Source organism: Trachurus japonicus, chromosome 13 (assembly GCF_045865225.1).
Source record: "Trachurus japonicus isolate A0001 chromosome 13, Traja_1.0".
NCBI classification, from domain to species: domain Eukaryota; kingdom Metazoa; phylum Chordata; class Actinopteri; order Carangiformes; family Carangidae; genus Trachurus; species Trachurus japonicus.
In genome coordinates this window covers 36,588,986-36,601,526 of record NC_140919.1, presented here as the reverse complement: position 1 = coordinate 36,601,526, position 12,541 = coordinate 36,588,986, and the positions used below count along the sequence as shown (strand labels likewise).

At 41.1% G+C, this 12,541-nt stretch overlaps 1 protein-coding gene and 1 pseudogene across 1 annotated transcript; both read right to left on the bottom strand.

Moving 5' to 3' along the window:
- Positions 1-292: 292 nt before the first annotated feature.
- Positions 293-1,282, bottom strand: LOC146976498 (P2Y purinoceptor 13 pseudogene; annotated as a pseudogene).
- A 1,569-nt stretch (positions 1,283-2,851) lies between these two features.
- p2ry12 (purinergic receptor P2Y12) lies at positions 2,852-7,168 on the bottom strand. Its single transcript, XM_085796329.1, has 3 exons — positions 7,062-7,168; positions 4,926-5,186; positions 2,852-4,459 (listed from the first exon to the last, which is right to left on the bottom strand). The coding sequence occupies exons 2-3, from the start codon at positions 5,175-5,177 to the stop codon at positions 3,617-3,619; spliced, it is 1,095 nt and encodes a 364-aa protein (XP_085652455.1). The 5' UTR covers positions 5,178-5,186; positions 7,062-7,168; the 3' UTR covers positions 2,852-3,616.
- Positions 7,169-12,541: the final 5,373 nt, after the last annotated feature.

Genomic DNA, 12,541 nt, shown 5'->3' with positions numbered 1-12,541 from the left:
CAGGAAGAATAGCAGATGCTAAGCAGATGCTAATGGGGATCTTAATAAACATAAACATATTCTTTTTTGTGATTTACATGCTTTCTCTTAGTAGATATTTAATATCAGTGCATGCTAATCTATGCATTACGGCACTAGAGGGCAACATAGGGCAACAGTACAACATGACATCTAAAGTTCAAGAGTCTTCTTGAGTCTCTCTCAGCTTCCTGAGTCATTCTTTTGTAATAATTCTGACTACAAACAGTGCCCTGACTTCTTATTTGATGAGAAGCTATACTGACTTTTTCTTTTATTGAGAATCATCCACATTTTCACCTGAATGCAACCCAACCCAGATACCTTGAGCTTTCATCATGTCAGCCAGTTTGTCTCTGTACTCCTTACACAAATAGCTGTAGAGAAATGGGTCCAAACAGGCATTGATGGTAGAAACCCACAGGGCCAACCGATGAAGTATCGTCATCCACAATACAGGACACATCTTCATGTTGTGGATTTCATAGAGGGTGAAAGGAATTCGTATAATGTGGAGAGGCACAAAACACACAAAAAACACGAGAAGGATGAGGAAGACTCGCAGTTTGGTTTTCTTCTTCCCTTTGCTGTTGTTGCTCCCGGAGTTTCTGAAGGACTGCAGGACTTTCATGGTGATACCGATGTAGCAAAACACAATCAGTGCACTGATGAGCCAGAAAACAGCCTCCATAAATGAAACTACCCACTTGTGAAGCATTATGCCTGCTGGACCTTTCATTGATATACAGTTATTTCCTTCCACATCAACAAGATCCCGGTTTGTTAGAATCATAGTCGGGAGCGCTGTGCTGCCAAATATCACCACCCAAACCAAGGTGGACATTACCTGACTGAAGACTACATCTTGTCCCAGAAACTTTCCACGTGGTCCTACAATTTTGAAGAATCGGTCCAGGCTGATGAGACCCATTAAAGCAATGCTTGTGTACAAAGAGCTGTAGAAAATGACATCAGAGTAACGGCAGGCGAATGCCCTCATCCCAACCGTTGCTTCTGGAAGCGTGCTGGCTGCCTTGAGTGGGAGCATCAGAGTCATGAGCAGGTCGGCAGCCACCAGGTTTTTAAGATACACAATGAAGGTAGAGGTGGAGTGGAGGTGCAGAAACACCCATGCTGCTACCCCATTGAGCACTAACGCAATGGGGAACAGCAAGATGAAGAGGCAAGAAACAACTGTATTTATTGCCAGGTAGCTGTAAGAGGCGCAGTCAAAAGAAGGGTGTGATGTGTTGTTGGCCATCATGTTGAAACCTGGATTTAGAAAAAAAAACATGCAAATATAAAAGAGAGTCAGCCTCTGCTGTAACATTTTAGCTTTCTAATCCTGAACTGGCTGATGTCTGTGATTGGATCAAATATCGTTACAGTGTCAGGCCCAATCCCGCAAGGATGTTTGAGTAAATGACTTGGTGAAGTTTGAGGTCAAGTGGGCCGAGTTTTGCTACAATTGAGCCCAGCACATACGCCATTTAACTACTATTGCCTTAAGTTTTTTTTTTAGCTTTTTCAGTTGGGCCTGATTTGCATTGGACATTTGGTTAAAAACATGTGTTACAATTCGTAAAAGCTCAACCAGAGCATTTGAATGCATCCTGGGTACTGAAATTGACACTTCCACTTTTGAAACGGAATCAGGGAAGTTATGCAATTTTTTGGATTTGTTTTCACCACAGTAATGTGGATTGCATTGTTTTGTTTACATATTATCTGGTTGAATAATACACCCTGGGTACAGCTTTCTAAACAACAGCTATCAGTTGCTCCAAAGCTTATTTTACTCACTTACTTACTGTACTTAGGGGAGACTGGGGACAGCTGCAACAAGGGACGGTTGTAACAAGTCTTATTTCTCCAATCAGAAACATACTAGAGTGATAACACTCACACTGCACATGCACAGTTAGACCCTCTGTCCACCAAGAATAGAGAAGACATGCGTCTGCTCCTGCTTGTACTGACACAAAGTTGTTGTAAAGGTATGAAAGTAGCTTTTTTCATGCAACTGTCCCCAGTCTCCCCTTCTTACTGTTTCTATTTGACTACTTGTAATTTGGATAAATGTAAATAGTGAATGCAGTTACAGTACATTAAGCGACTGTAGTTATAGTGGATGTAAAGACACTGGTCTGTGACAACCATGACATGTTATCAAAAAAGAAGTGAATACCTATTGGATCTACATTGATCTGAGCAGGAAATAACACCTCTGAGTGATAAACTTCTCATTTTGGCACAATTAGGTTTGATTGAATTCAAACACACACATGAAAGTTTAGTGACTAAGTCTTAATCTTCTTCTCAGTAACACACCTTCATAGATACACTTCAATAAACCTAATTTAAGCCACATGAGAATATCTCTGCTCAGACTCAGTCTACACCATCATTTCCTCTAATCAAATAATAACCAGACAACTTTTTATGACATGTCATTGTAATCTGATGTTTTTTTCTCCAAATAGTTGTTTTTCAGCCACTCACCAAGAATAGTTATCTCCTCCACTCCACACTGTTTCAGCCTGGGAGTTGAAGACCTTCACCAGAGTAATAACTAAAATGGGAGTCTCTTCAAACAGAGGGATGCAAATCTGTGAGAGCAGTGAGCTGCTGTGGAGAAGAAAGGGTTTCAAATAACATCCGTTGTGGTACAACATTTGTTTTGGGGCTAAATTTTCATTTCTTTTCTGTTTTATCTGTTAGAGACATGATGCTTTTTCTTAAGGGGTAACTGAAAAAAGCACCGCTTTTATTATATTAAGATTTATTTTTAACATAATATATTTCCCATACCTAACAAAGATATCGTAAGAGACATGGTTCAATTTGGAGGTGTGAAAATGGCTGTTTACTGCCTCGATTGTTGTTGTCTCATTATGAAACTGTTGGCACATACAGTACGGTAACTTTGGTTTATGTGGTTGCAACAGTAAGCAGTAAGGAAATCCCAGTTATTTAAAATGTGCCCTTGGCAATTTTCTGGTTTCTAATGCTGCCTTATATACAGTACAAGGACTGAGGATCATTTTTACCTGCTCAACTGAACAAGAACACCAGAATCACTCCAACGCATGACATCAGATTATTTATTTCAACACAATAAACTGCTATATGTATATATGTATATATGTATGTCTTATTAGTTATAACACAAACATCAACCTCAATGTTATGAGTGTGTTGACATAAGACTCGTGTTGTACAGGTAGACTGTTATTGTCCTTAAAACATTTTTTTTGAATGTAATTGAACATCTTGGTGTAGTAATAAACATGACAACACAGAAAAGGAACTTAATGTTGAAATAGAGCAGTGAACAGAAAGGAGAACAATCAACAATCAAAACTGCTGGTCACTGTTGGTTAAAAAAGGCATGGTATTGGAATGACGGTCAGACATTTGTGTTGTGGCTTTCACATTTAATTTCTGTCTCTAGGACGGATCGTGGGACCACAGCTGACAGAAACCTACTGTTATGTCCTCTAGTATTTAATCCCAAAGCTCAATTTGAATTTGAACCAGTTCTTGCCAATATGATCAAATACCACAACCACACTGTTGAAAGTCTGCGTCTAGTGGTTTATGTGCAGGCAGAGGAGTCTCTCAGGGGGGTGCTGCCTGTATCCACGTCTGACCCTCTCCCTGTCAGACAGCTGCAGGTGCCAGGAGGCAGCTGCAGGGTCTTGAACAGAGTGTTCCTGAAGGACTTACAGAGGAAGAAGTAGATGAGCGGGTCTAGGACAGAGTTTAGGGATGAGAGGAAAAGTGTGCTCTCCTTCAGCTGAAATAGGAAGAGCTTCAGTTTACAGTCAAAGACCTTTCGGGTCTGGCTAATTGTGTATGGCACACGGGCAAAGTGAAAGGGCACAAAGCACACAAAGAACACTCCCAGGACGAGGAACACGTTTGCATTCATTTTTCTTTTGGCCTGCTGGGGTGTGCGAACAGTCGCCCCACTTGGCGGTCGACATGTTGTCCCTCCACCGCTGTGGGCCTTTGTGCGAGAGTAAGATTTGTACAGCTCTTTGGTGATTAGAGTGTAGCATGCTATCACAGTCACCAGGTTACCCCAGAAAATGACTTGACAGACGTGATTTACCACCTCGTGCCAAAGAAGCCCAGCCTCTGTCTTGAGGTCGCTGCACTTGAAGTGTTTGGAAGGAGGCGGTTTAGACGTCAGGATCATGTTGGGCAGACAGAGGACCAGCAGGAAAGTCCAGATGGCCCCTGAAAGGAGCTTCCGACGGGTCACCCGAGCCGCGTTGGTCCCTCTAAAGGGCTTGAGCGTCTTCCTACAGCGATCGATGCTGATGAGGCCGAAGAAGAGAATGCTGATATACATGGTGAGGTAGAAGAGCACCGAGGAAACTCGACACACAAATATACGCAGGCCAATGGATGCCATGTTGGAATCTGCTAACACCTGAAAACACAGAATTTCACTGTTAAAAACTAAAAAAATATTTCATGTGTACATTGGCAGTAATACAGATCACATTTATAAGCTCTAAAAATTGTGACAAAAATCTTTATCAGTGGTTACCAAATCATTTAATAATGCTTTAATAACATTTGAGTTGCCAAGTTGGGGAAAAAACCCAACAGGATACTATTTATTTACAACCGAATGGATTATTGTAAATAGATTTGTTTGCCTTATTAAAATGTATGACTGCAGATGACTTTCTTATCATTGTTGTAAATTTGTATTTTTTTTAATCAATTACTTGACATTAATAACTTATTTTTCACTACCTGGCAACCAGAGCATTTGTTATGAATGACCTACGGCTAATCTATAGGAATTTATATGATAGTTAAAGTACCATTAGTTATGATTGATAACCCAAAGTGTGCTGTATTAGGAGGTGGTACTAGTTTAAACTGACCTTGAAAGGGAAGGTGAAGGTCATGATGACATCCGCTACCACAATGTTCTTCAGGTATACGATGAAGTGAGACTTCGAGGGGATGCGGAAAAAGACCCACATAGCCACACCATTGAACAACAGCCCCACCAAGAGGAGGACGGAGTAGAGGACGGGAAAGACCACCGTCTTCACTATGTTGTCACGGGAACAGGTGATATTTGTGTGGTTGTGACTGCCAGGGAAGTGATGAGAAGCTGAATTCGTCTCCATGAGCTCTATCTAAAAAGTACAAGACACAAAGGTTGTCAATATGTTCTCAAAAAACAAACACATTTTCAAGAAATGAAAGTTATTTTTTTTATGAAGTCCATAAATATCAGGATTTCAGGCCCAAAGCTGCAGCACATTCAGTTTAAAGTAAAACATCAGATGTCCAACTGTCAGCTTCAATATTAGTCTGTTTTGTCAGTATTGAAAGAGTAGTGTCATAATGTAGTTCACAGTTAAGTGGTCTAAAAATAATAAGACATAATAATAATATTCTGTGGTAAGTCCTTTGACTGATTCCAGCGGGTGCTTTGTATCACTCACTGCAGTCACCTTCAGGTCTGTCTTGTTGTGTGGTGTCTCTCTGCCTTCAGTCTGGTCTTCAGTCAGTCAGTACATTGCACTTCTGTCATGAGGATCAGTTATTGATTCAGCAAGTCAGATACTCCATAGGATCTTTGTCCTGGTTTTTTGATTTATTTGGCTGAATGTGAACTCACAGAGGCAGTGAAAGAATCAACAAATATCTCTTCCATTGATGGTCAAACATGTCAAAGAACCACCACCATGTCTGACAGATGAGAGCTTGAGATTGGTTTCAGGGTATAATATGTGAACACCCATCGGGTTAAAACAGTGTTGAATAGGATAGCTGCAGCGCCACATGGGCCTGCCTGCTCCCTCACCTGTAGCTCCACGTTGACACACTGATGCATGGGATCGATAGAACCAAATACAAACTACAGCCTATATGAAGGAATATAGGCTATATAGCTAACACACACAGACCGACATAGTCACACATCTGGATTCAAAGGTAGAAGGTGGAGTCGGCTCAAACAAAATTAAACAGCATGCGCCGTGATCCTCTTTAAGAACGACTTGGACTGTTAGAGACCTACCTGATTCAAAGGATTCAGGATGTGGAAAACAGAAACAGAGCCTTCAGTCTTCATGTTGTTAGATTCCTACATCTACCCAGAGCCGCGACACTCCTGGCTTCTTGTCCAGACTCATCCCACCGCTCCATAGGGGAGATAAGCCCCTGGTCCTCCAGCTATGGAGAGGACACACCCTGACCTGGTCAGACCTCTCTATTCCCACCACGAAGTGCTGGTGCTTTACGTTAGTACAGACGTGACTTGTACCTGTTCACCTCTCACTACGCAGCTGAAGATGCCGTCATGTGTCCGGTTAACTCTCCATAAACTCTGATAAAGCAGAACTTAGAACAGACCAATTCTGGACAAGTAGCCTAGATAGTGTTTTAACTTCTTCTTATACTACAGTAGGCTATATGGTGACATTTGTTTACAATTATGTCGCCCCCTGTGCTCCAGAATTCATCATTCGAAGATTCATTAGTTTATTAATTTTTTAATTTTGAATCAACATTAGTTGCTTCATTTTATTTTCGTGATGGAAAATGACGAATCTGCAAGTGAGAAATATTTGGAGCAAACAAACCAACAAACCAACAAAAAAAAAGAAAGAAAGAAAAGAAAATTAAAGAAAAAAAAAAGATTAATTTTGATGCCTGGACACCTAAATGTCCACACTTGTTTGACAGCAAAAATAAATAAAAAGAACATCCATAGGCTAATCCTTTCAAAATGGTTGTAAACCTAAAGAATGTTAAGCTTAGACAAGGAAGGCTACTTAAATCTATGTTTTGGTGTAGTCATCGGTTTTTTTTGGGTTTTTTTTTTTACTGAATTGTATGTAGCCTAATGTAAAAAAAAAAAAAAAGTACATCTAAATGTAAATGTGCTTAAGTTCAGAGCCTGAAGAGGAGACACTATGACAGTTCAAACTACTTCATTCTTTTATGTAAACTAGCAAACAAAATCTCTAGATTTAGATACAAGTTAAGTTTTTGTAACTGACCTGTCAATTTTGCTGAGATGTGTCGGTGCAGTTCGACTTGCAGCTCTCGCTTTTGTGTTCTGCAAAACTGTGATCTGATACTGACTATTTGACTGTGTAAGAGCGCATAGTGTCACGATAAAAAAAAAACTAGCAGGAAGACTCTTGCCTTCTCCTTTCAGTTTCCTGTCATGTGGAAGAGCAGTGGACCATGTTTGTAAAAGTATCTGAACAGACAGATTTCTGTTCAGTTGATTAATTTATTCCTGAGGGGAATCGATTTGGAGCAGATAAATAGTGAGTTAAACACAAGCAGAGAAATCTTATTGTAAGCGAATGGTCAAAGCCATAGAATCAATGAAGCATTTAGAGGTCACCAGCATAGAGCTATTGTCACATATTGATATTAGAAATGGACTGAAAGTGGAAGTGTTAAGTAAACATATTTAACCACAGGTAATTAAATGTTGCCCTTTAGTAATGTGAGGGCGCAAGCTAATGTCCTTCCTCTTTGCTTCTTTCAATTTTTGAAACAATTGTTGTGTAATTTCCACTGCATTTCATCAAATGGACAATAGTGCATTGTTCAGGGGAAAAAATGAGTCATTAAACACGTCCTTCTCATTATGTTTTATAAACAGTTTGCTCCTGATCTGCAGCTTAGCCTATTGGGACAGGAATAATCACTCATAATATATCCACAACCAGTTTTAATAAAGTGACATGATTAGACTTTTGCTGCAATATAATACAGATCCTTTGAAAAACAAACAGCTTGGAAGTGTAATACCTTCTGCTCCACAGTGGAAAAATATGAAACTGTTTTTGGCAAATACTTGACTGATATAAAACTTCCTAAGTGCTCTCAGTTACTGATTTTGGACTTGTTGCCTTCCCAGGTCATTTTGGCCATAGCATGTCAACCTAGAGCCACTGAGTCACTGTCCAAGTTGTGAAATAAACGACCCTAAGTGTGTCCTCACTCTCTAGCTTCCCTGTCTTGGAGACAGAGCATGAAGAAACTTCCCTTCGTTTTCTTTTTAACATGTCTGCCAATCTATAGCAGAGAGAGCCCACTTCAAAATAAAGAATATTTTGAAAGAAGAGTGTATGTCATGTGTAAGTATGTATACACCATACTCTACTGTGCAAGTATTAGGCATTTTGAAAAAATGTAATCTATTTCAATAAAGAATGATGACAAAAAAAACATTTTGCATATTTATTATTATTATTTTTTTAAGTATATATTTTGGGGCTTTTTTGCCTTTATTTGATAGCACAGTGAGATACAGGAAAGGGGGAATGACATGCAGGAAAGGTCTGCCCGACACGGGATACGAACCGGGGCCGCCTGCGTTGAGGACTGTAGCCTCTACATGGGGCGGCCACCTTAACCACTGCGCCACCATAGACTGTAAAAAGAATGGACGTAGCGTCCGTGACGTCATCCATTGGTTTTGGGGAGTCGTTTTTGTGACTCAAATATGGCGGCCTGAACAGCGCCATGTTGGATTGGCCGGCCGAGAACCCGCCCACTGGCCTCGAAGCAGCTGTCCACGGAGCTGCTCGGACCTGTCACTCAACGTTTCCGCGCCCTAATTGGCCAGAATTTTAACCTAATAACAGTAAAACGGTAGAGTTAAAAAAAAATTCACTCCCCTCAGAGTGTGTGCGGGGGTAGAAACTATCGATTGAGACGAAAAAACGTTCTGACACCAGGCTTTTAACATGTTTACTGAGGATGTAAAGTCGGCGATTTTAACATGGGGGTCTATGGGGAATGCTCCCTTCTGACACCAGCCCCCAGAGGAATTCGAGGGGATTGCAGTTTTTTGAACGCGGAAGTGAGCTTCACTTCTCAGACCCACAACTGCCCCCTTGTGCGCCACGCACCGCCCCTTGCATATTTATTATTGATTGCATTCGTTTGTTTGCCCAAAATAGCATCAGTTGAATAGAAATGAATCACATTATACTCTGTTCTAAAAGGCAAGAGTTAATTTACAACAAATACAAACAAACAAAAACCGAAAAAGAGGAAGAGGGCACTTATATTTTCAATGATTTTACTTTTTCCTTTTAGTCAGTCAAAAAAACATAGGGGATGTAGAAGCATTCAGGCTCAAAGCTTGTGACTGTGGCTGATTACCAAAGCGTATTCAACATTACAGTAAACCACTGCACTGTTGTGCTTTGTTTCAGGAATATTACTGTGGTTTTATGGCCCTTAGTGAAAGTGCCCGAGTAGCTTCTTCCTAATTTTTTATTTGTTATTTTAGAAACTGAAAAGCCAAAGTATCTACTTCTCTCCCCCTCACACGACCCTGATGGCCCTCTGCCCTTCATTCTCTCGAGTTAGCACTGCAATGCTGCAACTTCCTGTGTCTGGGGCCCAGTCAGCAGCATTCATTTCCTAAATAAATGCTCCTCTAAATGTCCATGTGTGTGTGCATGAGTAATTGTACTTTAACATGATTTTGTGGTTCTTCTCACGTGGATTTCCTAGTTTATATGTTGTCTAGCTACATACTGTACATACATGAGGCTGGTTTCTCAATTCTCCATATTGCAGTCATGTTTCCTGCAGCTGTGATGTCTGCACATCTGGGTCTGATCAGGGCATCAAACATGCATTCTCCTGGAAAAGACCTCATGGCTACACTTGCTGTTTTTCAGTTTAACTCTCACTCAGTCTATTTGTGTGTCTTAATGGTTTAGTTTCTATTTTCGTGCTTTGCTTCCTTTCTTTTGCTGATACGATTTGGCCGAATAGTTGATCTGTTTATGTGCCAGGCTTTTGTTTTGGTAAACAAGGCCCAGTACAGAAAGACACATGGTGTACATGTAACTCTACCTGTTGAGTTGATGTTTTAAATTTACATGAATCATTCATGCAGAGGCATACTCAAATAGTGTGTGAACCTGCAGTTGTAGGCACATGCAAATCTGCAACACACACACACACACACACTTCAGGCACACACACTAATCTTTCCTCAGCTCCCTCTCAGACAGACAGGAAGAAGGGATGACGAGGCGGAGGAGGAAAAAAAGAGTGTAACACAAAACTTGACTGAATTTCCATTTAAAGCCGTCTGAGCTGCCAATCTCCTCCTTCACCAGTGCCAAACACACACACCCACACACACATTTTCCCACTCTGTAGGTGTACTGCTTTCCTCACCTCACACGTCACCTCTTGACCTTTAAGTCACTACTTTCACTTACCTCCAGTTTCCCAGACCACAGGGGAAGCTACCGTCTTACCAACAGAGTCCAGTCCAGATAAACACAGTTTTTCTCCCTGTGGTGATAATGAAGCTGCAGAGTGGAGGGAGAAAAACTTCCATCTCCTCTCTGCACATGATGTGATGCCTCAGAGCTAAAATAGCATGTCTTTACATAGCCCATGGAGGGGCTTTTATCACAGACTGGAGGAAGAGGTGAGTGGAAAGGTGATGGAAACAAACCCTGGTGTCTGGGGGGAAATACAGACACATAGCCACGACAGCTGTAGTTGATCCGAGGGCAGGATGAGGCTGAACTGTGACCTTTGACCTTCACGAACAGCCAACGCTCCATCATCTGTAATCCTGACAGGTAGAAGACGTGAGGAAGGCACGTCTCACCACGTAGAGAGACCATCCATGGTGGTCCTTGTTGCTTGCGGTTTGTTTGCGACTGTCTTTGTCTTCACGCGTGCATGTTTTTGTGTATACATTTCCTTTGGCAGCCTTTCACATCAGGTCCTCCTCACATAGCTGAAATGTGTGGGCCATGCTTTGTTTTGACAGTGTGAAGTTTCTTTAGCTGCTGCTGGTGTGCTGTTCAGTGGAGGTTCCAGTGGGTCTGCCTCCCATATGTTTATCCACACTGACACATCTGAAGCAGCACATGCATGAGGAGGTGAAGAGGGCAACTGAGAAAATAGCATCAGCTGTAGTCTTTTAAGCTTTTATTGAGGATGAAACCACGTTTGCTGTCATGCACCATCGGACTACACATTCATGATAAAGAGAAAAAATCTGCTATATATGCTCGTGCTATAGCTTCTAGTTTTATTTCTGTTTTGTGAGGGGTCTGCATCAGCAACTGCTGACCTGTCTACATTCCTTAATTTCTTATGGGCCCCATGCGTCCAGTATGGGTGTGTTGTCTGTCAGCATCAAGAACTGCACTCACACACACACACACACACACACACACACACACACACACACCTACACACACACACACACACACACACACACACACACACCAGCATCAGTGGTGTCCAATTGGCTCCTGGGCTTTAGTTAGTACCGGTGAATGATGTAGTTGATTCCATCCTCAGCTCCAGTTTGTTGCTCACACAAACGTTTTCCTAGCAACTGCTTTTTGTTTGGGTATTTCTACAAATCATTGCTCGCCTCTTGGGTCTGGCCTACGCATCAGTGAACGGCCTACTAAACTCTACCTGGCTTACACAGCAGATCCTTTCATATCCTTTTGGACTCCCGTAACAGTCTTTCACAATTCACAGGAGGTTTTTTTTCCACCATGGGATGGATAAAAAAACTAGAATAATGAGAGTTTCAGTAACATATACTTCCATCAAAATATGAAAAACTGAATATGTTTGGTTTGTTGTAGCAGTCTGTATCTGTGCTCAGAGCAATTTTACAGGGGTAGGGCCTATACTGTACTGTGAAAAGATTTAGCTTGTAAATATACATCATAGCTTTGTATGCATCTCTAACTGCACCAAGTGATGATAATAATAATCATAATAATTGGATTTATACGGCACTTTTACGCAAATACACTCAGGTACAAGCCATAAAAGTCAATGGACCATGTATATTAAGGAGAAGCATGTATTTTGCATCTCAGCCTCATGGCTTTTAATATTTTTGTGAGGATGGTTGACATTTTCTAAGTTAAATTTCCTTCTTCCCTTGTTTTTTGCTTCAAATATTAGATTGATTGATCTGCTCAAAAGTGGAGACGTGTGCCATATTGGATGAAGATGTCAGTAGTGCATTATTATTACAAGTGTGCAGGAAACAAATACGACTGTTGAAATGGCTGATATTGATTTAAATTATTCCTACAGTGTAATAGTGCACAGGAAGATACATGGAGAGCCTGAGGTTAACATTAGCTTGGGCGTGGCGTCACATTGTGCATTTACAGCTACAGCCACATCAGCTCAAGTCCAGACAGGATATACCACACCTTACGCAACACAGCCTTCGTTTGAGCCAACCAATTCAAACCAACAACACACATGAGTGGAGTAGCAAGGAAAACAACTCAACTTGTAACAGCGATAAAACCAAAATGCCAAGACTTTTTTTTTTTTTTTATCAACGCCCATTGGCACCCATTGGCACTGCCAATCCTGCTTTGAATTCTGCAGAGTGTTTGTCTGATAATCCCTGCACTCATGGCTGAGGAAGCAGGATGCAGACCTTTTGCTTGAGAATTGAAAAAAAAAAACCAAAAAACCCCAACAG